The following is a 21,904-nucleotide window of genomic DNA, read 5'->3' as shown; positions in this document are numbered from 1 at the left end:
CACCCTGTCAGTAGTTATGGGGATTTTGCTGTGCTTGGTTTGTCTTTTCCTATTTGTGCTCCCCCCCCCCCACCCCCACTGTAGTTTCAATCAAATCCCAGGCATTGTTTTTCTGCCTGCGATGCCTACTTCAAAGGAAGCCTCGCTGGCCTGTGTCTGTATTCTCACAAGGGCAGGAAGAGACTGGAAGACTGGGGAGGAGCTGCCTTTGGGAAGTGCCAGAACCCCCGAGAGATGGTGGCTGATGGGCGTAGAGGTTATGGCGAGCATTTCTGAAATCATGGCTGCCAAACATCGCAGGGAGGGTGGCCACGCAGTTTGCCTCTGGCGACCCTCAGGGATCTCTCCTCAGGCCTTCGGGAAAGTTCTCTGAGAGAAGTCGGACCCTCCCTGCTTGATAACCTGCAGAAGCAGGGGGAGCAGAGGCCGAGCGCCCCAGCAGCTCCCCGGCGGCCCCTCCCGGGCCAGGGTATGTGCTCTGCTATGAGGCCCGCGGACTTTCTCACTCATTATCCCCCTTCTTCCACCTTCCTACCAAGACTGTCCTCAGACCGCCGTTGCCCAGAGTGCCCCTGTGTTGCTTGAGAGCAGGCCGATTTCAGTCCAGACCCTCTGAATCCAAATCCCTGAGGGTAAAATCCACATTTTAAGTCCCTGCCCTGGGCACCCAAGGCTTGGGAGCCTCTGGGTCAGGCCTCGGCCTCGAAAGGTAGTTTGTCGTGGAAACCACTGGCCCCCTGTGTGTCTAGTATTTGAAGCCAGTCTCCAGTTCCCTTTGTATTTTGTTTTTGAAACACTTTGTGGGTGGGTGAGGCAATGCAGCCGAGTCAGTGGCTCTCAGCCCGCCAGATCACCTGGGGATGCTTGGACGCCGCTATTCAGTTGCTGAAGCCGGGGCTTAGGCATCTCCGTGTTAAAAAATTCCGGGGGGCACCTGGGTGGCTCAGTGGGTTGAGCTTGTGGCTCCGGCTCAGGGCACGATCTCACGGTTCGTGAGTTCGAGCCCCACATCTGGCTCTTAGCCTGCTCGGGATCCTCCTTCTCCCTCTCTCTCTGCCCCTCCTGGGCTCGCTCTCTCTCTTTCTCTCCCTCAAAAATGAATACGTAAACATTAAAAAAAAAAAAAAATTCCGCTTCATAGCTGGTGTTGAAAGCCACCCCCCTTGGTGTGCTTGGCCGTGTGGGTGTTGGGTCCCGCCTCCGAGCAGCGGGCACAGGAGGAAGCCGAGTGGTGTCTCCAGGCCCAGCTCGGACACCCCGCTGAGAACCGGCTGTCCTCTTGGTGGCAGTGGTTCCGTCTGGACTGGGAAAGATCGCATGTGAAACGAGGTCTCTGTAAACAACTTAATTACGGAGAAAACGGGAGTTCACACCGCTCGTTTCCTTACCCACTTGCCCAGCTCCTCTGGGAAGCGTGTGTGTTTTCGAGAAGCTTGTGGCAGGCGCTTTCATCATCCTGAGATTAATTATCCAGAGAAGAGAGAGGACGGTCCCCGCCTTGTCCAGGCTGCTTCAGGCGGTCCCTGCACACGTCTCCCGTGCTGCCCGGGGAGGGGGGTTCTCTTGGCAGTTCTGATCTCTTGTGAGATTTCTCTCTTCGCCTTGGCTCCTTATTGATCCGTGGACGCTTACGTTTTTTCGGCTCGGCTAAAAATAAGCACTTTTTCCTCGTTCCTCCTGAGCCGGGAATTAAAAAGACAGCCGTCGGACTTCTGTTCCTTTGGAGTCGGACACGAGAAGCGGATAAAGGCCGACCGGTTATTCTTGCCCGTCCCTTTTCATGTGACTGGTTACGGGGCCCTGGAGGAGCAGGGCTGGAGGGTCCCGAGTCCCGTCCCCAGCCCCCCGGGCCGAGAGCTCGACCACCCCTCCGCCTCCAGCGTTTTTTTGTTAGTGATTCAGTCACGTTTTGGAATCTGTCCTCATTCCGAGAAGGATATTCTTCCTTTTCTGTTTGAGTGTTGCGTGCGGGCCGTTGCGTCTCTCCCTTCCCTGCCAGGCTGGGGGGAGGCAGGTGCGGCCCTGGGAAGCTTGCTGGGGAAGCACTCAGGAATGCCCTTACTGCCGGGCCGCCTGTCACTGCGCGGGCACCACACGCTGGCTGTCCGAGCGGGGAGCCCACCCTGCGGTCAGGGGGCTGATGTCTTTAGGGGAAGGAAAGGCACCCCGAACAAATCATTTGATTTCGGTGCGGCGTGATCGGGACTGAGCCGGAGGTGTGGTCCGTGCTGGGGTGGGGCAGGGGGTCTTGTCTAAGAAGTGTGAGGGCAGGTCAGGGAGTTGGCGTGGCTCCTGTTGCCTCGGATGCTTGGGGCGGGGGTGGGGTGGGGCGGGGGGGTGCTTGGAAATGCACCTGTGAGAAGGCAGAAGGTGAGGGTCGCGGAGGGCCCTGCACGTGCATGGGATGTTCCCCTGGCAGCATGTGCGGGAGGAGCGAGAAGCCAGACTCGAGGCACGTGGGCCATGAGGAGGGTCTCTCTGAGGGGATCGGGAAGGAGGGGTGGAGTTGGGGAAATGGAGGCTGAGTCTGGAGAATTGGGGGAGGGGGGTGGCGTCACTGAGTCCAGGGAGATGGCCCACGAGGACGGTCCCGTGCCGTTCTGTGATTTGACACGATCCTCGGTTGGGAGAAATTGCTTTTGTATTCCTTTCAGCCTGTTGCCCCCTGACCCATGCAAAGGATAAAGAAAAGGAAACGCGCCCCACAAGCCTTTTCCTCTGTCACTGCCTGGTTTCGACTGATCGCGAGTCGTAGCGATTTTCATTTCGTGAAAAACATTCATTATGGTTGAAAACTTGTCACAGACGACAGCCTCCTTCCTGGCGAAGGTGTGGTGTTGCCCGGGGTTCCCTCTGCCTGTCCTGACTCCCGGCAGAAAGTGCTGGAGAGCTGGTCAGGCTCTGACTGGGACTACTGCGGAGTCGGGTGGGCGAGCGCCTCTCCCCTGGGAGAGAAGCAGCGGACACATCCGGGGCTGGTTCCCCTTTCCTGGCCCTGTGGTCCCTCGTCCCTCCCTCCCTCCCCTCTTGTGGGATCTCAGGCCAGGGCGCTTTCAGCGGATCCTGTCTCCCATTTAGGAGCATTTGCTGGCTGATGACCTCACCAGGCTGTGCGGCCGGGGCTAAGGGTCTGGGGTCACTGTTGATAGAGGCTGCCTCCTCCCGCGGTTGGTGTGTGTGTGGGGGGGGTGACCCTGCCCCTGCCATCCTCTCCTTTGCATGGGAAGCTTCTCTGTTAGTGTCACCTAGAGGGTGTCATGGTTTGGAGCCTGGGACCTCTGGCTGAGCAGTATCCCGAAGGATGTTTTGTTCACTGGAGGCCCTAGATCAAAGGGCTCAGATGAAGGCACTTGTCCCGGATCTTCGTGGCAAACACCACCCCGTGTGCCATCCAGCTTACTTCTGAAACTCTTACGCTTGCCGGCCCTTAAGACGATTGTCGTCGGTAACGAGTGCAGGTGCTAGCCTTCGGCATGCCCGTGTCGGTGCCCAGACCAGGGGACACAGGCCGCCCCTCCCCCTCCCCCTCCCCTGTGTTTAGGCTCTGAGTCTTAAAAGACTGAGGCGCTGGGGCGCTTGGGTGGCTCAGTCGGTTAAGCGTCCGACTTCAGCTCAGGTCACCATCTCGCGGTCCGCGAGTTCGAGCCCCGCGTCGGGCTCTGGGCTGATGGCTCAGAGCCTGGAGCCTGCTTCCGATTCTGTGTCTCCCTCTCTCTCTGCCTCTCCCCCGTTCATGCTGTGTCTCTCTCTGTCTCAAAAATAAATAAAAGTTAAAAAAAAAAAAATTAAAAAAAAAAAAAAAAAAGACCGAGGCGCTCACCCAGCTGACAGAGGCAGTGGCCCACAGATGAGGGCTGTCCCCCAGGACAGCCAGATCGCCCGAGAGAGCCCTGTAGCAACCCAGTGCTCACTCAGGGCGAGCACACAGCAACGAGCTACTGTTCTCCCAGACTGCAATCGGGAAACGTGATACCCACCAGGGGCCTTCTGGAACACTTCAGTACAGTCTCTGTGACGGCGAACCCTGTTCTCAACCTGTGAGTCAGGTGTTCCTCAGGACCTGCCAGACTGGAGAAGCCCCTTGCGCCCCCCACCCCCCCACCCCGCCCTGCTGCAGAGATGGCTAGATGTCTCGCTCCCTCGAAGTCACTTCTGGGGCGTGCAGCCTCCTCAAGGGTTTTCCTCGTCGGATTCTTGGTCGTCTGGTTGCAACAGCTGCTGCTGCCGTTTTCCAGCTCCTGAGGTTGTCTTGTGGCCCAGATCTCGTGTCTCCCGGCAGGGAGGCAGTGCAGGGCCACTTAGGGTTTAGGAGCAGCGGCCGTGGTTGCTGCCTAATTGCAGGCTTCTGGGGCCCACAGCGTGTGTGCAGCGTTAGTGGTTGGGGCGCTCTGTGATTGTGGTGGCTCTCGGGTCTGGTGTTGCGGGGAGGGAGGTTCCAGAGCTGAATGCCTCCCTTCTCCTCTGCAGTGACTCCGGGACAGGCCACGGTCGTGACAGGGGCACGCAGGACTCCTTTGGCACACGGGAGTACAACACAAGTGTGGGGATCCTTGCACTTAGGGGATTGAAAGCTCCACCTGCTCGAGGTGTCGTCCCTCTCCGGGGCGGGGGCGGGGGGGGGCAGGGGGGGAGGTGGCGCCTAGACCGGCTTAACGAGGTGGGCGACGGGCTCCGTTTTGGTTTTGTTGTTTCACATCTCAGCCGTGTGAATACGAACGGACAGATCGATCGAACGGTTCTGTGTCCAGAGCGGAAAACTTGCAGCCAAGTTCCCTTCGCTCTCAGAAGGGCGTGGCGTGACGGGACACCGGAGACACTGCTTCCGGGCTCTCGTCTCCGGGGGGCTGGGCAGGCCTTCGAACGAGTTCGGCAGGGCTTCCCTGGGGGGCATCAGAGCACGTGTTGGGGTGCCCCTGCGGGCCTCCCGCTCTGATTTAATCCTTACGGACCCTTCATGTCCCTTCCCTAGTTACGCTGCAATTCAGAGTGACAGCCCCCCCAGTGTGACAGCCTCCAGGGTGGGGATGGCTGCACGGGCTTGGGGAACCACTGGGCCGCCCGACACCTGCTAGGTTGCCGTCCACCCCCGGGCTTCACTCAGGGAGCCGTCAGGTGATTTGGTGTCTGGGCAGCTGCCTGCCTCCCTGTGCTCCTCTCTCTCTGTGCAGGGGACTCGCTCCTTTTTTCCGCCAAAGGACGCCAGAGATAGAGCACCCAGAAGACAGTTGACAGGCTTGAAATAAAAGACAGGATTTCATACGTCTCCCGAGGTGGCATACCCGCTCCCAGAGACTTCTGTTTGGATAAAACGGACAAAAATCCTTTTTGTGAAAAAAAAAAACTTTTGAACCTTTCTGAAAGCTACTTTAGGAAGCTACGCTAAAACAGCTACCTCGAGCTTCCTCTTTTCTTCTGCTTTTGTTTTAGTCAATAGCTCCCCCCCCCCCCCCCGCCCGCCCTGAGAAGTGAATGTCTCCGTTGGAGTTGGAGTTGGGAGTTGGGGGGGGGGGGGGTTGCGTGTCTGCTTGTATTCTGAAAGGAACGTCTCCTCTCTTCTGTCGCATAAACCTTTCTTCTAGAGATGTCTTTCCTCCCCGTGCAGCGGTTTCAGGGTTCTTCTGGGTTGCTTGGTTTTGTTTTTCTTCTTTTTTTGGTCTTGTTTTGAAACTTAAAGCGCTGCTGGTAAATCCTGTCCAGGGCACCTCTGTAGAGTTTTCTGCGGTGTCTGTTCTTCCGGTAGAGGCTGTGCTGGACCACCCGGCCCTCCCCTCACCCCTGCAAGATGGCAGGAGGCACAGAAACTGCCGCCTTCCCATCGAGGGAGTGGAGTCAGCCCTCTGAATGGGGGCTGCTCCGTTGCTCGTCTCTGATGAGTTTCCCGGATGGAAGCCTGCCGTCTTCTGAGCACAGAGGAGCTCGCCTTTGCCTTTCCTTCCCTGAGGAGTCTGTTCCTGTAGTCTCAAAGCAACTCCCATAACCCCCAGTTAGGGCCACTGTATGCAACTCTTAGGACTGGGGTGCAGGTGTATTTCGTGCTTTTGTGTGACTTGACTCAGTGCTTTTCTCTTTAAAGAGATTTTTTTTTTTTACATTTATTTATTTTTGAGGGAGGGAGGGAGAGACAGAGCGAGAGCACGCACAAGTGGGGAAGGGGCAGAGAAAGAAGGAGATACAGAATCCGAAGCAGGCCCCGGGCTCCGAGCTGTCAGCACAGAGCCCGACGCGGGGCTCGAACTCACAAACCGTGAGACCATGACCTGAACCGAAGTCGGACGCTTAACCGACTGAGCCACCCAGGCGCCTCTGCTCTTTTCTGTTTAAATTCCACTACCTGAGTTGTTTCCTTCCTGGAACATGACATTCTTCCTGTTGCGGAAGTACGTTCAGGTTTTGTGTGGCCTCCTAGATCAGATTTTGTAGCTTCGTCAGCATAGTGACTTGATGGTCCCTGTGGTCGCCTTCTCCCTCCTTGTGCCTCGAGTCCCTGCATCCTCTGGGAGGGAGGAGCCTTGAGGACGGGTTCCAGTGGAGCCTCCTGCTTGGATCTCTTGATTTGACCGTTCCCATTCAGAGACACAGCATGGCACGGTTAGATCCAGATGAGGGTAGGACAAAGGTGGGCTTGTCCCTCTGCGTGCCTCCAGGCAGCCAGTGGTGACAGCCCAGCCAGAAATGTAATGTCCTCAGGACCCTAAGGAGGTAGTGCATGGCCCATGTTTCCTTAGTAGGGCACTGAGACCCTGACTGCCCTTCCTCCCCAGCATGGCCCCGGGAGGAGAATTTCCAGTTCTCCGATCTCAGGATTGCCTTCCCCTGGGGCACCTTCCCTCCTGGGCCAGGCCCCTGCCACGCAGGTGTGAAGAAGGACAGCACAGCCCCTGGTGTTCATCTGGGTCCTCAGCTACAGGTGAACAAAAGGAAGGCCCTCGGAGGGTCCGGGTCCGGGTGTCGGGCTCCCTTTTACTTCTTTGACTCAGGCTCGAACCCGTGGCCTGTAAGTGTTCCTGATACCAGTCTGGAACCTTGACCGTGACTCTTCCAAAGGCTAGAGCAAGGTTTTTCAGATTTTAAGTCACAACCCACAAAGTAGGTCGTGAAACTCATTTAGGAGGGATGGCATCCGTATTTAAAAGAAAAATTAAGTAGAAGATATTGGGGCACATCACACATGGTAAAAAGAGGTATATTTTATAAGGCTTGTCACATATATAGGGACGTGTGTGCATATGTGCACAGGTATATGTACTATATATATATATATATAGTATATATACTGACGTATGAATTGAGTACTGGGTCTCTACATTGAATTTACTTCTTACTGTCGGTTTTGTCAAAAAAAATTTGAAAGCTGCTGGGCTAGTGCATGGTCGGGAGAGGAATAAAGGGAGAGACGGGGAGCAGGATAAGTAGCTCATCTGGTTTAGAACACATACTTGGGGCACCCGGGTGGCTCACTCGCTTAAGTGCCCTTGGTTCCTGCTCAGGTCATGATCTCACGGTTCACTGGGCTCTGCAGTGCAGAGCCTGCTTGCGATTCTCTCCCTCTCTCTGTCCCTCCCCTGCTAGTGTGCTCTCTCTCTCTCTCTGTCTCTGTCTCTGTTTCTGTCTCTGTCTCTGTCTCTCTCAAATAAATAAAATTACCAAAAAAAGGACGTGTATTTTATGTTTTGTGTGTGACAAGGTGACCGTCATCGTCATGTGCAGCCTTGGTCCGCCCTTCAGATGGTTCCTTCACATCACTTGTCATGAGGAAGGGTCCATCTTCCTCCATGGTCGTTCCCCATATCTCCCTTCATTTCCCACCCCGGCCCCATCCTCGTCCCCGGCTCCCGGGTGCACCTGCCCGGATAGTGATTGGCCCACCCTCGTTCACATTCTCAGGCTTTGCCTTCTTACCCTGTCACCTGTTTTATTGCCTTGTGCCTGGCTCTGGTTCGGGACAGAAAATCATTCGCGTCTCCCTGAGCCTTGGGTTTTCCTGTCCACCACTGTGAGTAAAACTTAATACCTGGTGACGTGACTAAAATGCATTCAGCCCTTCTAAGTACATTTAAAGGAGAGAAAAGGAAAAGAGATAATGAAAACAAATCTGCTTGGTGCCATGCCTGGGATGCAGCAGACACACACTGATCGTCAGTTCAGTTTTTCTTACATATGAGAGTATTTCTATGGTCAGATTCGACAGATGCCCTAAAGAGCAATTTATGAGGGTTCAGCCTTAGTTAACATTTTAAAGATCTTTTTTCCTTTTCTTTTATTTCTTTCTTTTCTTTTCTTTTCTTTTCTCTTTTTTCTTTTCTTTTTCTCTTTCTCTTTCTTTCTTTCTTTCTTTCTTTCTTTCTTTCTTTCTTTCTTTTTCTTTCTTTTACAATAAGCACATTCGAGTATATTAGAAAAACAGAAAACATACCGGTAATGCGTTGAAACAAGCATTACAGTGACCTTGGTGTTAATTTACCCCAGTCCTCTTGAAAAATAAGTCGTAGAGAACGTCCAGTTTTGTCTGAGGACGCCTTCTCAACTCACCAGTCACCCGTCTCCCAAAGTGCCCTCCCGACCCCCCACCCCCACCCCTGTCCTCTTTTCATAATTCCAACCCAAAGGTCTCGGTTGTGAAAAGTTCCTTTTGTCAGACACGGTGAGCTCAGCCCGTCTGGCCGTGGCCCTGCTCCCCACTCCTGCGAAATGGATTGCAGCCATTGTTCTGGTCTCTGGCCCTCCTGGCACGCCCGCAGCCCGCAGGAGGCCGTGGGGCCTGGGGGCCTCCAGCCGGTGGCCCTCAACATTCACTCTCTTTCCTTCCCTGGAGTCTGGTGGAATTGATACGTTCCTAAAAGCGACTGGTGCCCCGGCCTCTTACCAACTTCTGCACAGATTGATTGTGTGGGCCTGTCTGCCTGGGTGTCTGTCTTCTAAAGACTCAGAAATGGTGTCTTTTTTCACCCATTATTTGGAGAGAACAATAAGTCTCTGTCAGATTAGCTTCTTGGAGGCCCGACGCTTTTTGAAAAGAGCTTGCATAATCAGAGTGTCTGTTGAGCTGTTATGCCAAGAACTTTTCCCCATTGTGCAAGGGGAATGTATATATTGTACGTTTTGAATAGTGCACTGTTCAGTCCTGTCAGAAATCAAGCTGCCCTAACACCCTGTGCTTGGAATCAAGATGTGTGCCCTTCGTCCCACGATGGATGAGCTTTTCTCCACGTGGGGCGGATGCTTAATAGAGAAGGGCCACAGGCCGTTAGCTCACTGACCTCTGTGCCCGCTTTCCCTCGCTGGGCCAGAGCTGTGCCTTCTGCCTCTTTAAGAAACAGCCTTGAGCCAGACGGAATGCCAACGAATAGGCACAGGTCGGTGTGAAAACCAGCCACTGAGTGAGAGGTGTCTGGGCCCTTCTATCTGTATACTCTGCCCCCCACTGCGAAATCTCGGGGAGAGAGGTGCTATTTATAGGTGTCCCCTCAAAAAAGATCTGATGAAACCTAACCCCCGTGGCCTCAGAATGTGACCTCATTTTGAGGCAAGGTCTTTACAGAGGTCGTCAAATGAAGCTAAGGTTATTATATTACGGTGGGTCCTATTCCAACATGGCTGGTGTCCTTAGAATATGGGGAAATTTGGACTGAGACTTTGCTGGGGCGGGGCGGGGGGGTGGGAGGGTCTAGGTTTGGGACTTTGTTTTCCAGACCTCAGAGCACTCCCAGGTAGGGCGGCCCTCCGCTCGGTTTTAAGCACTAAAGTTTACACGTGGAATTTAGGAAACAAAACGGACGAACATACGAGCACTGGGCATTGTATGGAAGTGACGAATCACTAAATTCTGCTCCCGAAGCCAATATTACACTGTATGTTCACTAACAAATTTGGAGGAAGAAAAGAGAAAGCACTTGAGTTTAGGTGCGGGGCCTGTGTCTGGCCTCCAAGCAGTTTCCCGGATTTGTGGGTTCCAGCCTGTCAGAGGGCGTCACGTTCCCCCACATCTGTACAGCAGAAATCAGAGGGCATTCGCCCACTGTGCTCTGCCCGAGGGTTGTCGAAGCCGTGCGTGCTGAGCTCTGGCTCTCTCTGCCCCGCCTGCCTCTGGTTCTCTGTCTAGAATCTCTGTCTGCTCCCGAACATGGGCCCACTGCCTCTGACCCATCACAGCCCACCTCTCTCTCCCACTCGGTGCTTCAGCTGGGCTGTCCGCGAACCGAGAAGCGGCACACAACTCAACCGGGAGCTCTTTCAGGACGGCCTTTACTTCAGATGCTTACGATAAAGAAATTCTGGCTTCTTCCAGAACCTTCAAAAACAGATCAGAAATCGAAGTGTTCGGGCGTAGGTCATTAAGTTCCCTCCACCCCAAGTGCCACGAGGGGGGTAAAGCGTCGGGTGTGTGTGGCCAAATGGCGTCTGGTCCCTGGGAGAGCCGGTAGCAACGGCTCGAGACCCTCCGGGCACAGCCCCACGGGCAGATCCAGGCTTTGTGGGTCTAAAGCTTTTATAATCTGAAGACCATTTCCAAGAGGAAGAGTGATTATAAACCCCAAACGGGGTTTCCAAGTGAGGAGTGCAGAAGGAGGAAGTCACAGAAGGTGAGGAATCACCCAGGCTGACAGGAGGAGGGAGTGCTGACCAAGAGAGCCGAGATAAGGGGCCAGGTCAAGAGAAGGCCCCGCGAGTTCTAAGAAATGAAACATCGAGGCCCACACGGTTTGCTCCAGGGCTCTGAACAGAGGATGGAAGTGTTGCTTTAAAAGGGCAGATTCCCCACCTGGGCGGCTCAGTCGGTTAAGCGTCCCGACTGCGGCTCAGGTCACGATCCTCGCGGTTCCTGAGTTCGAGCCCCGCGTCGGGCTCTGTGCCGACAGCTGGGAGCCTGGAGCCTGCTTGGGACTCGGTGTCTCCTTCTCTCTCTGCCCCTCCCCCACTTGTGCTCCGTCTCTCTCTGTCTCTCAAAAATCAGCAAATGTACGAAAAATTTAAAAGGGCAGATTCCTCGGTGGCTTCCATGTGGACAGAAGAGGGAGGCGTTGCGTCCAGTCAGGAGACACCGTGCAGTCCGTGCCACGGACTTGGGCACGCTGGCCCTGTGGATGGCCGGCGCGGTGTGAGAGACACTTTGGTAGGACCCTTGGAACACAGAAGGTGGGGTGAGGGGAGGGAGGAGGTGAAAGTGACCGGGAGCTTTCTGTGGGCGATGGATAGAAATACAGGGAAAGGCTTTCGTTCTCTAGGATGTGGGGTCATTGATCTGAAACGCTCACCGGACAGGACAGCACGTAGGCCTAGCTGGTTCGATGATGTGGGGCTGAGGTTGGGGAAGAGGAGGGAGCAGAGCACGGAGATTTGTAGCAAAGTCCTGGCTTCTGAATCCTGTAGGGAAAGGAACATGGTGGGGTCAAGCACATGACGAATTGGTTGCGTGTGCTAATTGGCCTCCAGGTGTGACTGCCTTCCAGCAGCTTCCGGTTCCATGGCTGAGGTCTGCTGTGTTGTTTTGGGATGTGGTCTGGCTTTAGCACTGGTTTGCACTGTCGTCCTAAGAAGTCTCCCTTGTCCCCGGTAGTCTGTCTTGTGCCTCTTTTGCTTTTAAGGTTGTTTCCTAAAACTGGTTCGTCCTTCGTGATGTCACCAGCTGTTTTCACCCTGTTTTCCAGACACCAGCTATTTTATTATCATTGGTCATGGAGCAGCTTGTGGCAACTGGGGACGGGGGTGCTTTACAGTGACCCATAACCTGCCACAGTTTCTCTAAATAACTGCCTGAACTTTCTGATCCCCCTGGTGGGGCAGAATACGACCCGCAGGTTGTGGCTGCATAAAGCACTGTGGAACACTGGGCCCTGACACGCAAGTTGTAGCCTCTGTTTTTTATAGCACGCCTCCTCCCTCAATTTCCAGACACTTGCTACGTGTTCTGATTCGTTTCAGTCAGTGCCTAAAATGGAGAAGATGAAAAGCAGTGTTGGGGAGACCAGACACGTGCGTTACTTGAAGAACGCTTTGGTTCTCTAATTGGAGAGAAAGGAAATAATTAGGGAATTGATCAAGGGCCCTAAAAGGCAAGGTCAGACCGGGCTGTATTACGCTACGATTTGGAGAAACCGTCACACAGGCGGTGAAATTTGAGCAAGGGCCCAAAAGACTACAGAGAATCCGTGAAGGTGTAAGGAAGGCCATCCTCGGAGAGATCTTACTTAAGGCCGCGAATGTTGCGGTCGTTTGACCTCGGATCGAACGCCACCTCCGTTTCCTCATTTAAAAGCAGAGAAAATACCGGAACTCACTGTGGAGATTTGGAATGGGCATTAATTGAAAGGGAATGAGCCACTGAGCACAGCGCCCAGCATGTCGTAAGCATAATTCCAGCAAATAAGAGAGTTGCCCTGTGTCACTATATACCTATGCAGAATGACCTAATAAATAAAAAAAAAAAAAAAACTCAAACGATAATACCAAGTACTGGCAAGGATACAGGGTGTCTGGAACTCTCATGTTACTGGTGGGAAGGCAAAATGGCGCGGCTGGCTTGGAAAAGAGTTGGGCAGCTTATCAAGCGAAACATGCGCTCCCGTACCACCCAGGAGTCCGGCTTAGACGTTTCTCCAAGAGCAGTGGCAGCGCGTGTGCTCACGGAATTCATGACGACCTCATTCACATTTGCCCCAAACTGGAAGTCCCTTGGCTGTCCCCAGCTGGAGATCGGACGCACGAGCTGTGGTACCCCCACGAGGAGCGTGGCAGTACACGGTGGGTTACCACCGCACGGCAGAAGGAAAGTGCTGATGGACGGATCTCCATCCGCAAGGTGAGGGGAATAAGCTGACATCAAAAGGTCACTTACCGTATTATTTCACTCACGTGACGTCCTAGAAAAGGCGAAGCTATAGAGACAGAAGGCTGCTCAGGGGATGCCAGAGGCCGAGTTAAGGTATGCGGGAGAATTTTTTGAGTGGGGGAACTGCTCTACGTCTTGCTTGTGGAGGTGGTTTCATGAATGTGCACAGTTGTCAAAACTCACAGAGCCGCACACGAGAGTGGATTTCACCGCATGTAAAGCATACCTTAATTGAAAACCGATCATGAGCCAGGTGAAGGAACCGAGAAGGAGCGCATCGTATGTGGGGAACCTGCCGGAACAGGCCCGGGAGTGGGCAGTTGGGAGGGTCAGTAAGAAATCAGCTCGGGTGGTGGGCCGCCTGAGTGGCTCAGTTGGTTAAGCATCTGACTTCGGCTCAGGTCACAGTCTCACAGTTGGTGGGTTTCGGCCCCAGGTCGGGCTCTGTGCTGACAACTCAGAGCCTGGAGCCTGCTTCGGATTTCTGTGTCTCCCTCTCTCTCTGCCCCTCCCCCACTCATGCTCATTCTCTCTCTCTCTCTCTCTCTCAAAAATAAATATTAAAAAAAATGGGGCGCCCAGGTGGCTCAGTCGGTTGAAGGTCCGACTTCGGCTCAGGTCATGATCTCCCGGCTTGTGGGTTCAAGCCCCATGTTGGGCTCTGTGCTGACAGCTCAGAGCCTGGAAACCTGCTTTGGATTCTGTGTCTCCCCCTCTCTCTCTCTCTGTCCCCTCCCCTGCTCGCATTCTGTCTCTCTCAAAATAAATAAACGTTAAAAAAATTTTTTTTTTTTTAAAGAAAGAAATGATCCTGGGTGGGTCGGGTGGAGCCTGGTTGCAGGGGGATTGGAAGTGTCTGTACCTGAGGGAACATAAAACAGTGAGCCCTCAGGACCACCCAGCCAGTGGGTGGCAGGGTGATGGTGGCATTTTGTGTCGCACAGGGTACAGATAAGGGCCCAGCCAGGGGCAGTGCGTTTCTCCAGCTTGTGGGTCAAGCCTGCACGCAGCGGATCTGTTGAGGGATTGCGGGGGGCGGGGGGGGGGGGGAGGTTGAGGCCATCGCTAACATATGCTCCCCTTTCTGGAGATGGGGACACTAAGATGCAAAGTCCCTAGGCTTTTGCTTTGGAAAAATGCCCGATATTGGAGCGAAAGCTCAGGCCTCCTGTGACACTGCCAGACTTTGCATACTGGACCGGTGGCTGGTCTGCAGAACGTTTTTAGCCAGAGGGCCCCCTCTTCCCATGAGAGCAGGATCGGCCAGTAGGCGGGCAGTTCTTGAGACATTCCCATGAGACAGCCGGCCTAGCCTATGGTGAGAGTCCCTACCATTTCTCCCTGGAGGCCAATCAAGTCAGGTTCACTCTCCCTCGGGAGCTCGTGCCTTTTGCCATCCTAGCACGGCTAAAAATTGTGCACCGACAGTCGGTTGGATGAATGCTGTCTGATGGCTTTGCCCCCGTATCCGCAGAGCTGTGGACCACCGGCCTCCGAGGCAGTGTTTCCACGCGGCGCCCCGGCCCCTGCCGCTGGCTTGGCCGGCGCCTGGGCAGCGGTCTGTTGATTCTTGCATCACGTGCCTGAAGTGGGTGAAGGGGCAGACCCCACGTGTCTGCTGAGGACGCCGACACTGTCTTTTGATGAGACAAAAATCCGGGGTTGAAATAGAGCCATATCACAAGCGTGCTGTCTCACCCGTAGTCTGTAAACACGCGAGCTTGCCCAGCCCCGGGGAGAACACCAGCTGCCCTGCACTCTGGGCTGCAATCGATGTGATTATTTTATTTACCCAGGGAGCTGTCTTCCCTTCTCCTCCTGGTTGCTCCTGCCTCCACAGAAAACGTTATATGCGCGTGACTTGTATTTGCCCTTGAAGCCAAGTTGTCCTGCTGCTTTCTCTCCCGTGTTTAGTAATCCCTGGAGTTTATTAGAAGGGTCTCAAGAAAGGAGATACTCGTGTGAGACTGGGGTCAACGAGAGACGTTCACCTAATTATTTTGTTTCTTTACATGGATCCCCGCTCGGCGTGTTAGCCGGGGCTGAGCAAAACATGTAAAACTGAAGCCTCGTTTGGGACCACACGAGCCAGACTTTCCTCAGTGGGAAAAGGGTGGTCACTTTGCTCTGTGCTCGGCCCCAGGGCTGGACGCTGCCATGGCCAGCCGGAGGACCACACACCGAGTCCACAGGGAACCGTGGCGTGTGCGGTGGCCTCGGGGTGCAACCGTGGGGTGCGCGGTGGCCTCGGGGTGCCAGATGACCCAGGGCCATCTTGGTTCCGACTGGGTGGCTGTACCACTAAACGCAGTGGAGACCGAATTGGATGTCTCAAGTGGGGCCGGGCCAGGTGAAAATTGGTCAGCTCCAAGAGGGAAATGGAGTTTCCCCACCACCTGTAGGCAGGCTGGCTCTGGCCACAGTGCTCCCCCTCTTCCCTTCGTCCCTTTTCTCCTGGCACCTGGTAGACCAAGATGCCTCTCGGGAGCCGGAATCCTGGGGGAGTGCCAGCTTTCTCAAGCCCTTGGCCAAGCCCTGTTTGCCAGTTTGTTTCTAGCTCTGGAGGAGTTAGCCCGCAGGCCTTCCGTTCCTGCCTTTTGACCCAGAATGACTCCCGAGAGTGTTGGAGGGTAGGGCAAGGAGGCTGAAGTCATAACCTCGTGGGGTGTGTTCTCCAGGAGCCACCCACCCGGGTGCTTCCTCCCTGGCTTCTGGGCCAGTGTCGTAAGTCTCTGCTCACTGGTCAGACCTTCCTCTCGTTTCTGCAGGATGACCACTGTCGTCTCAAAGCCTCTCCTCACTTCCTCCCACCGATGACTTCTCCAGCCCATCGTCCGTATCATAGGGAAGGGATACTTCACGAGTTTTAATAGCAGTACCGATGTTACTGAATATACAGTATCCGTCAGGCACTGTAGCAGGAAATCCTGTGCAGTGACCAGCGACCGCTGTCCCCACTCTACGGACGAGAGCTGAGCCTTAGGTCACGCCCAAGAGCACAGCACACACCTTATGCTCACTACACCTGTGATATTCTCGGTGACAGGGCCTGACCATGCACAGCTATCTCTGCCTCTCTGCCAGCTAGCTAGCAAAGGACCTGGCGTAGAGTAAGCATTAAGTAAGAAAAAAAACCGAAAACTTGTTAAATGCATAACTATATCAGAGATGGCTTCTGAAGCGCAGAGACTCAGCCCGGCTGATACACAGGCTCTCCTGGATCCTTTTTTCTATTTACTCAGGGGGAGGTATAATATCTAAAATGGGGGCTGTTGGCTCCGACTGTGGACGGTACTGGTTTTGCTTCATGCAGAATCCGTTGACTGATTGGCCTTTCACCTCGCGCTCCCAGGGTTCTTATGGGCGACGGCCATGGAAGATCGCTTCCTGTGTTGTGTTAGCTGCTCTTGAGGATTTCCTGTATTATTTCATTCCCCATCCTTGTCGTCATCTGGTGCTGCCTGGCAAGTCACCCTGAACGTGGTGGCCTGGTCCCTGGAGCTGTGTTCCCAGAGGGCCAGTCCGGTTACAAGCCCCGCCTTGCCTGGTGGTCCCAGGCTTCCGATTGGCCAGACGAGGTCACGTGGCCAAGCCTAGCGTCCGCGAGGGGAGGGCCCTTTTACTCCAGCGCCCGTGGGAGGAGGAGCCGAGAAACGCGACCCTGTTTAATCCACTGCAATCAATCCGTTACTTTCAGGACAAATTGCAGATTTTCCACCAGAAATTCAGCCTCTCTTAAGGTACTTATGACTTCACTTGGGAGCTGAAAACGCAGTTAGTTGCAGCATACATAGCCTTCGGAGTCTGGTCTGAATTGAGATTCCGACTTGATCATGTACCATTTTGTCTTTGGCGGGTTACTTGCATCCATATATTCTGGCTTATGACGGAGTCTCATTATATCCTAGTTCTCGTTCCCCTTACTCCGTTTTTACTTCTGTCCCTGGGAAGCTCAGAATTAAAATTCAAGGTGACCACAACATTTTGCTTCCTCATTTCCTCAGTCTCGGTGTCTCATCTCTTTTACATTGCTATTTAGGTCTTTTGTTTTAAGCTACCCAATCCCTTTTGGAAGCAGATCGGGTATAAACCTTGGGTAAGACCCACTAGCAAAATTTCCTAAAAACTAAAAAATTCCCGGCACTCCTAGTTCATTGGGACGGTGTGCTGGGAAGATTCAGGGTTATAGTGCTATTGCATAAGCCCGTGTACACAGGAATGAAAGTGAGTTTGCATGTCCTGCTTGATTGGACTCAGATGAACTTTGCCGTTTTTCGCAACCATGTAAGCCAGCCAGCTTTCTAGAGCGTTCCTCCCAGCACTTACTATATCTGGTCGGACACATCGTCAAGGTTGTTACGATGCGGCTTGGATATCGGAGCATATGCGGTGTTCCCATACACCTACTCTAATCCTCTCAGAGTCTAGCCTTCTGGATAATGCTGCCAAGAATTAGAGAGACTGTGGGGTGATTGGGTGGCTTACTCTTGGGCGTCTGACTGTTGGTTTCAGCGTGTGTCCTAATCTCACGGTTTGTGGGTTCAAGCCCCATGTCGGGCTCCACGTGGATAGCATGAAGCCCGGTCGGGATTCTCTCTTCCTCTCTCTGTGCCACTCCCCTGCTCATACATATTCACTCTTTCTCAAAAACAAACAAGAACCATTAAAAAAAAAAGTATTAGATGGATCATTTATAAAGTTCTGGAACCTGGATTCGCATCTAGTTCTTTCTTGTTTCAAAGCCAATGGACACATCAATCTTTGGCCTGTAGAGAGTAAATTAGCATGTAAATAGGCTCTTTGGAATGCAGCATTAAAAAAACAAAACCCTACGTTGAAAGAGAGTGTTAATTTCTCAGACCTCAGTGCAGCGATGAGATACAAGCACCACTTGGACAGATTCTGTGGAGTCCGCACTTCTTGGTGGTGATTCCTGAATTGCATAGACTCTGTGGGTCTGCAGTGGAACGAAGGCTTGTGACTGGTTATCAGTAACTATGGGGTCTTGGGTAACTCAGGTGATTTCTTGTGCCTTAGTTTTCTCTGCTACAAAATGGAGTGCCGTATGACTTATAAGGTGATTGTGTGGGACAGGGGCTCACTTTTCATTGAGAACCTACTGTCGGTCCTTGCCAGCATCATCATGATGCATGTTACCTCATTTTATTCTTGCAACCTCGCCGTGGATGGAAGACGTGATTCCTGTTGCCGTGAGCTCCGGCTCAGGAAATCTGAAGCTGCCTGCAAGGCCTGAGCTCTTTGCAGCAAATCACCTTCTCCCCATCTTTCCCATTATGATTAAACGAGATAAAGTGTGTGAGTAAGGAGAACAACGTTTGAAACGCAACATTAGCGTAACTTACAATTTTTCTGAAATGGAATCAGAGACGGTAAGAGGAAGGATGGGCGGTCCCCACTTACTGTCTAACAAACTGTGAGCCAGACACTTCACTTAGATGAGCCGGATTTAGCTATTCTAACCATCCGAGCAGGCACTGGGTCAGCCAGTCCATCCCTGAACTGGCTGGGCGTTGTGGATAGAGCACGGAACCTGGACCACTCAGATCGGGGTGTGACGCTGGACGTGGCTGCGTGCCTTTGATCCTCTTTCTGGTTCTCCGTTTTCTTGTCTTTGAGTGGGGGCATTAATACTGCATCTCAGTGAAGAATGAGAGAAGCAGCATCCTACAGCTACCCTACCACTCATGGCACAGAGCGGCCCCACTTCTCTGTTATGTCAGTTCTGTGGAGGTGGCGTCGCTGCTATTGTTAGCTTCATCCCGTCCATGTTCTGCATTGGAGGGGACAGGGGCAGTTGAGCACGTAGGTTCCTGCGAACTCAAGGTTCGTGTCCAGTGTACCTCTTAGTTCCAAAGGTCAGTGCCAGCAGTGGCCGTAAGCACACAAGATCAGTTTCGTCTTTTGTTGACCAGTTTCTTGGAGGGAATGCTCGGTAGGGAAGGAGATGGACACAGAGAAGAAGGGCCCCTCGGCAGGCCTGGAAGAGCCAAACCCTGTCCGGGACAGCAGGGACCTTACCAATTCCTGAGGGAAGATGGAGACCTCCCTGGGTTCTAGAATAGCGTCTTCACCTAACGCCTTGAGAGCAGAGGCCAGGCTCACAACCTCTTTCTAGAAACAGCTCCTGTGCCGCCCCGGGGTCCTCCAGCTGCTTTGGGCGGTCTTCCCAGCCTGCCGCCAGATACGAGCCAACTGCCATAATGCCTTAATGATATGAAATAGTGCATAGGTTTGAAGTTCCAACCTAAACATGTCTGTGTTTAAATTTATTATTCATGAAGGTAATTTAAAAACATGACAGAAAGTTTGAGAAGTGGAGACAAAAACTCATTATTCTTCACGCTAACACAACCCTTTTTTATTTTAGTGCATTTCATTCCAAGCTAATCCATATGGCTACGTATTTTTATATAGTTGTTTCATTGTGTACATAAAATTTTGTTTCCTGCTTTTCCCTTTAACACATTATAAGCATTTGCATATGGCTGTGTGATCCCTATAATTATAATTTTTAATGGTTGCATAATACTCTTTTGAGGGGCTATAACACAATTTAACCAGCCTTCTTACTGGGGACTGTTTTAAGTTTTCTCTTTCTTTTTTTTTTTCTCAGAAACAATGCTACAACATTCATGCAGAACACTTGCTCCTGATCTCGGGTTAGTTCATTAGGATAAACTCACAGAAATGAGATTTCTCAGCTTAAAGGTTGTAAGTGTCTTTCCAGCTCTTGATACGTGGTGCCCAGTTGAGTTCCGGTCAGGTTGAGCTAATTACACTGTCTCCTTTTGCCTTTTAATAAGATAGCGGGATGTTTGCAACCCATGTTGTAATCCCGCGTGCTGGAATAGTGTGGAAAATGTCCCAGCTGTTGCAGGCAGAGAATGGACGTGTAAATAAACCTGCCGGGGGTTGAGGGATCAAACAGCTTGCCCCCGACCGGCACCGTCCGTCCTGTCCCCTGGCAGAACACAAGAGGGAGGGAGGTTCCCGGGGCACCAGCATCCCTGGACCGGACATTGCCGGCTGGGCTGGGGCTTTCCCTGTTCTGGGGTGCAGGGCTCCACTACGTGCCACACGAACTGGGGGCTGGATGCGAACGCCCCACTTGGCCCCCTCTGATCTGATCTAAATAACCTCCTAAGAAAAGAGCGTGGAGCAGTGGAAGAAAACAGTGTTTTGGGACAGGCTGGTGTGGAACCCGGGCTCAGGCTGTACTACGGCAACCTACTTTCCCTGCCTGTTTACTTATCCGTAAAGTGGGCTAACGATGTATGACCGTGTTCTGTTTGCGCAAATCCTTTGTGAAAGAAGAATTTGCAACTAATAAAAGGAAGTCCCGGTGAGAAAAAACGGATTTGGGCCAGCCATCCTAGGGCTGGGGGGTCTCGTTCCTACGGCGGGCAGGGAGCCATCGTGCCCTGAATGAAGAGAATGCTCATGAGAACATGTAAATTTTAAACTAATCAAGGTGAATGCTGTTTAGTTCCCGTGTGCTGCTGCTCATTTGTTAGAAACTTGAGATGGTTTCTCCCCACCGCCTCACGGAGATGCTCCTGAGTGTGTTTTCCTTGCTTTGCGTGCCTCACACGTGGAATTTTCCGGTCCTCCGGCCACATTCATTGGTTTTCTGAAAAGACCCACGTGGGTCACCATCGTCCTACCTACTCACCTTGCCACGAATTATCATATATTTTCCCAACACCTCCCTCCTCAGCCTTCAGGTTGCACGGCCTTGGCCTTGGCCGTGGAGGTGTGCTGGGCTCCTGCTACCCTCCCCTTCTCTCCCAGGGCAGCTTTGGGGAAGCCACCTCCTCTCCCCCTCGCTTCTCTGTTTTTTTCCTTTTTCCAACGCCCAGGTCTCCCTGAATTTAATTGTCCCCAAAGGAAAAGGAATTGAAATCCGAGCTGTACTTGAACTGAGCGTCTCCCCTTTGAGGGGCACGGGTAAGGTGCTGTGAGGGGAGCCTCAGGGTGGGGAAGAATTGCCGTATCCGCCTTGGTGGGCAGAGGAGCAAGCGAGAAAACACCAGTTCTGGCCCAGTGCTGGGTATGGGGCGAGGGTTTGGTAAGAGATCCTCCCTCCCACTCGCACCTGGTCAGCCTTACCTGGGCTGTGCTACCAGGAACTTCTGACCCTCACGCTCTGGGATTACGTAAGGGAGGGACAAAAACTTAATTGAAAATGTTCCATTTAGTTCCCAACCCGGGGCCCCTTGGAGCGCTTTAAGGCGTGTCATTCTAGAACTCCCTTTTCTCCCGGAGATGCTCTTGAAAACAGATCTGATGCCCAGGGAGGCTCTTTCTCTTAGACGGTTCTTGACGCCAGTGGTTACAGAACCGAGCAAGGAAGGAACCAACTGTATGGACCTTAGGTGCCCAGGGGAGGGATCTCATCAGTAAATGTACGAGTTAGTGGCACCTGCTTTTGACAGGGTAGCAAGCATTGCAGCGCGGTTAGTTCTGTGAGACCCCATACACCTCTGAGCTGAAGCAAAGCGGGGACGCAGCTTTGCCACGGTATTGACAGAGAGGTCCGGCTGCTGCCAGGCATAGGGGAATCCTGGTGGTGATCGGGGTGAGGGAGAAGGTGGGGCAGCGTGGGTAGAGGGCAGTGGTTGGGGGGGGAACATCTTGGTGGTAAAAGGCTGGTGAGGATGCCACCTGTGTGTCCCTGCTGGCTGCTCGACACCTTGCCGTGCTGACTGCCTGCTTAACCTCTCTCTCACCCCTTTTTTCTCCTCTGTTGGGAATTAATCATTTATTAACACTTTAATACGCAGTTGATTTTTGCACACGTCACAGGAGAAATGATATTTCTAAAACACCCATTTTTTTTTCTAAAAAGACATTTTCTTGGGGCGCCTGGGTGGCTCAGTTGGTTAAGCGTCCAACTCTCGATTTCAGCTCAGGTCATGATCTCACGGTTTGTGACATCGGGCCGCGAGTCGGGCTGCTGCGCTGACAGTGCAGAACCTGCTTGGAATTCTCTCCCTTCCCCCCCACTCTCTGCCCCTCCCCTGCTCATGCCTGTGCACACGCTCCCTCTCTCCAAAA

The 21,904-nt window shown here is 53.1% G+C and overlaps 1 protein-coding gene across 5 annotated transcripts in view; it reads left to right on the top strand.

Moving 5' to 3' along the window:
• The window catches only part of GALNT2 (polypeptide N-acetylgalactosaminyltransferase 2), a 189,105-nt gene that overhangs the window by 65,213 nt on the left and 101,988 nt on the right, over positions 1-21,904 (top strand). Inside the window, exon 1 of one of the 5 annotated variants that reach the window (XM_042908267.1) lies at positions 19,457-19,506. The exons of 1 other annotated variant lie outside the window; for it this stretch is intronic. Coding sequence is in view for 2 of the 4 variants with exons in the window: in XM_042908264.1 (XP_042764198.1) it covers positions 19,535-19,558 (24 nt within the window). In the remaining 2 variants the exon portion in view is untranslated. Of the gene's footprint in view, positions 1-19,456; positions 19,559-21,904 lie in introns of those variants that run through there. 3 more of the 5 variants (XM_042908264.1, XM_042908262.1, XM_042908265.1) reach the window with 3 other exon arrangements.

This window comes from Panthera leo, chromosome D2 (genome assembly GCF_018350215.1).
Source record: "Panthera leo isolate Ple1 chromosome D2, P.leo_Ple1_pat1.1, whole genome shotgun sequence".
Classification (NCBI taxonomy): Eukaryota; Metazoa; Chordata; class Mammalia; order Carnivora; family Felidae; genus Panthera; species Panthera leo.
Note: the sequence above shows the minus strand (reverse complement) of the source record. Positions and strands in the feature narration are given on the sequence as shown.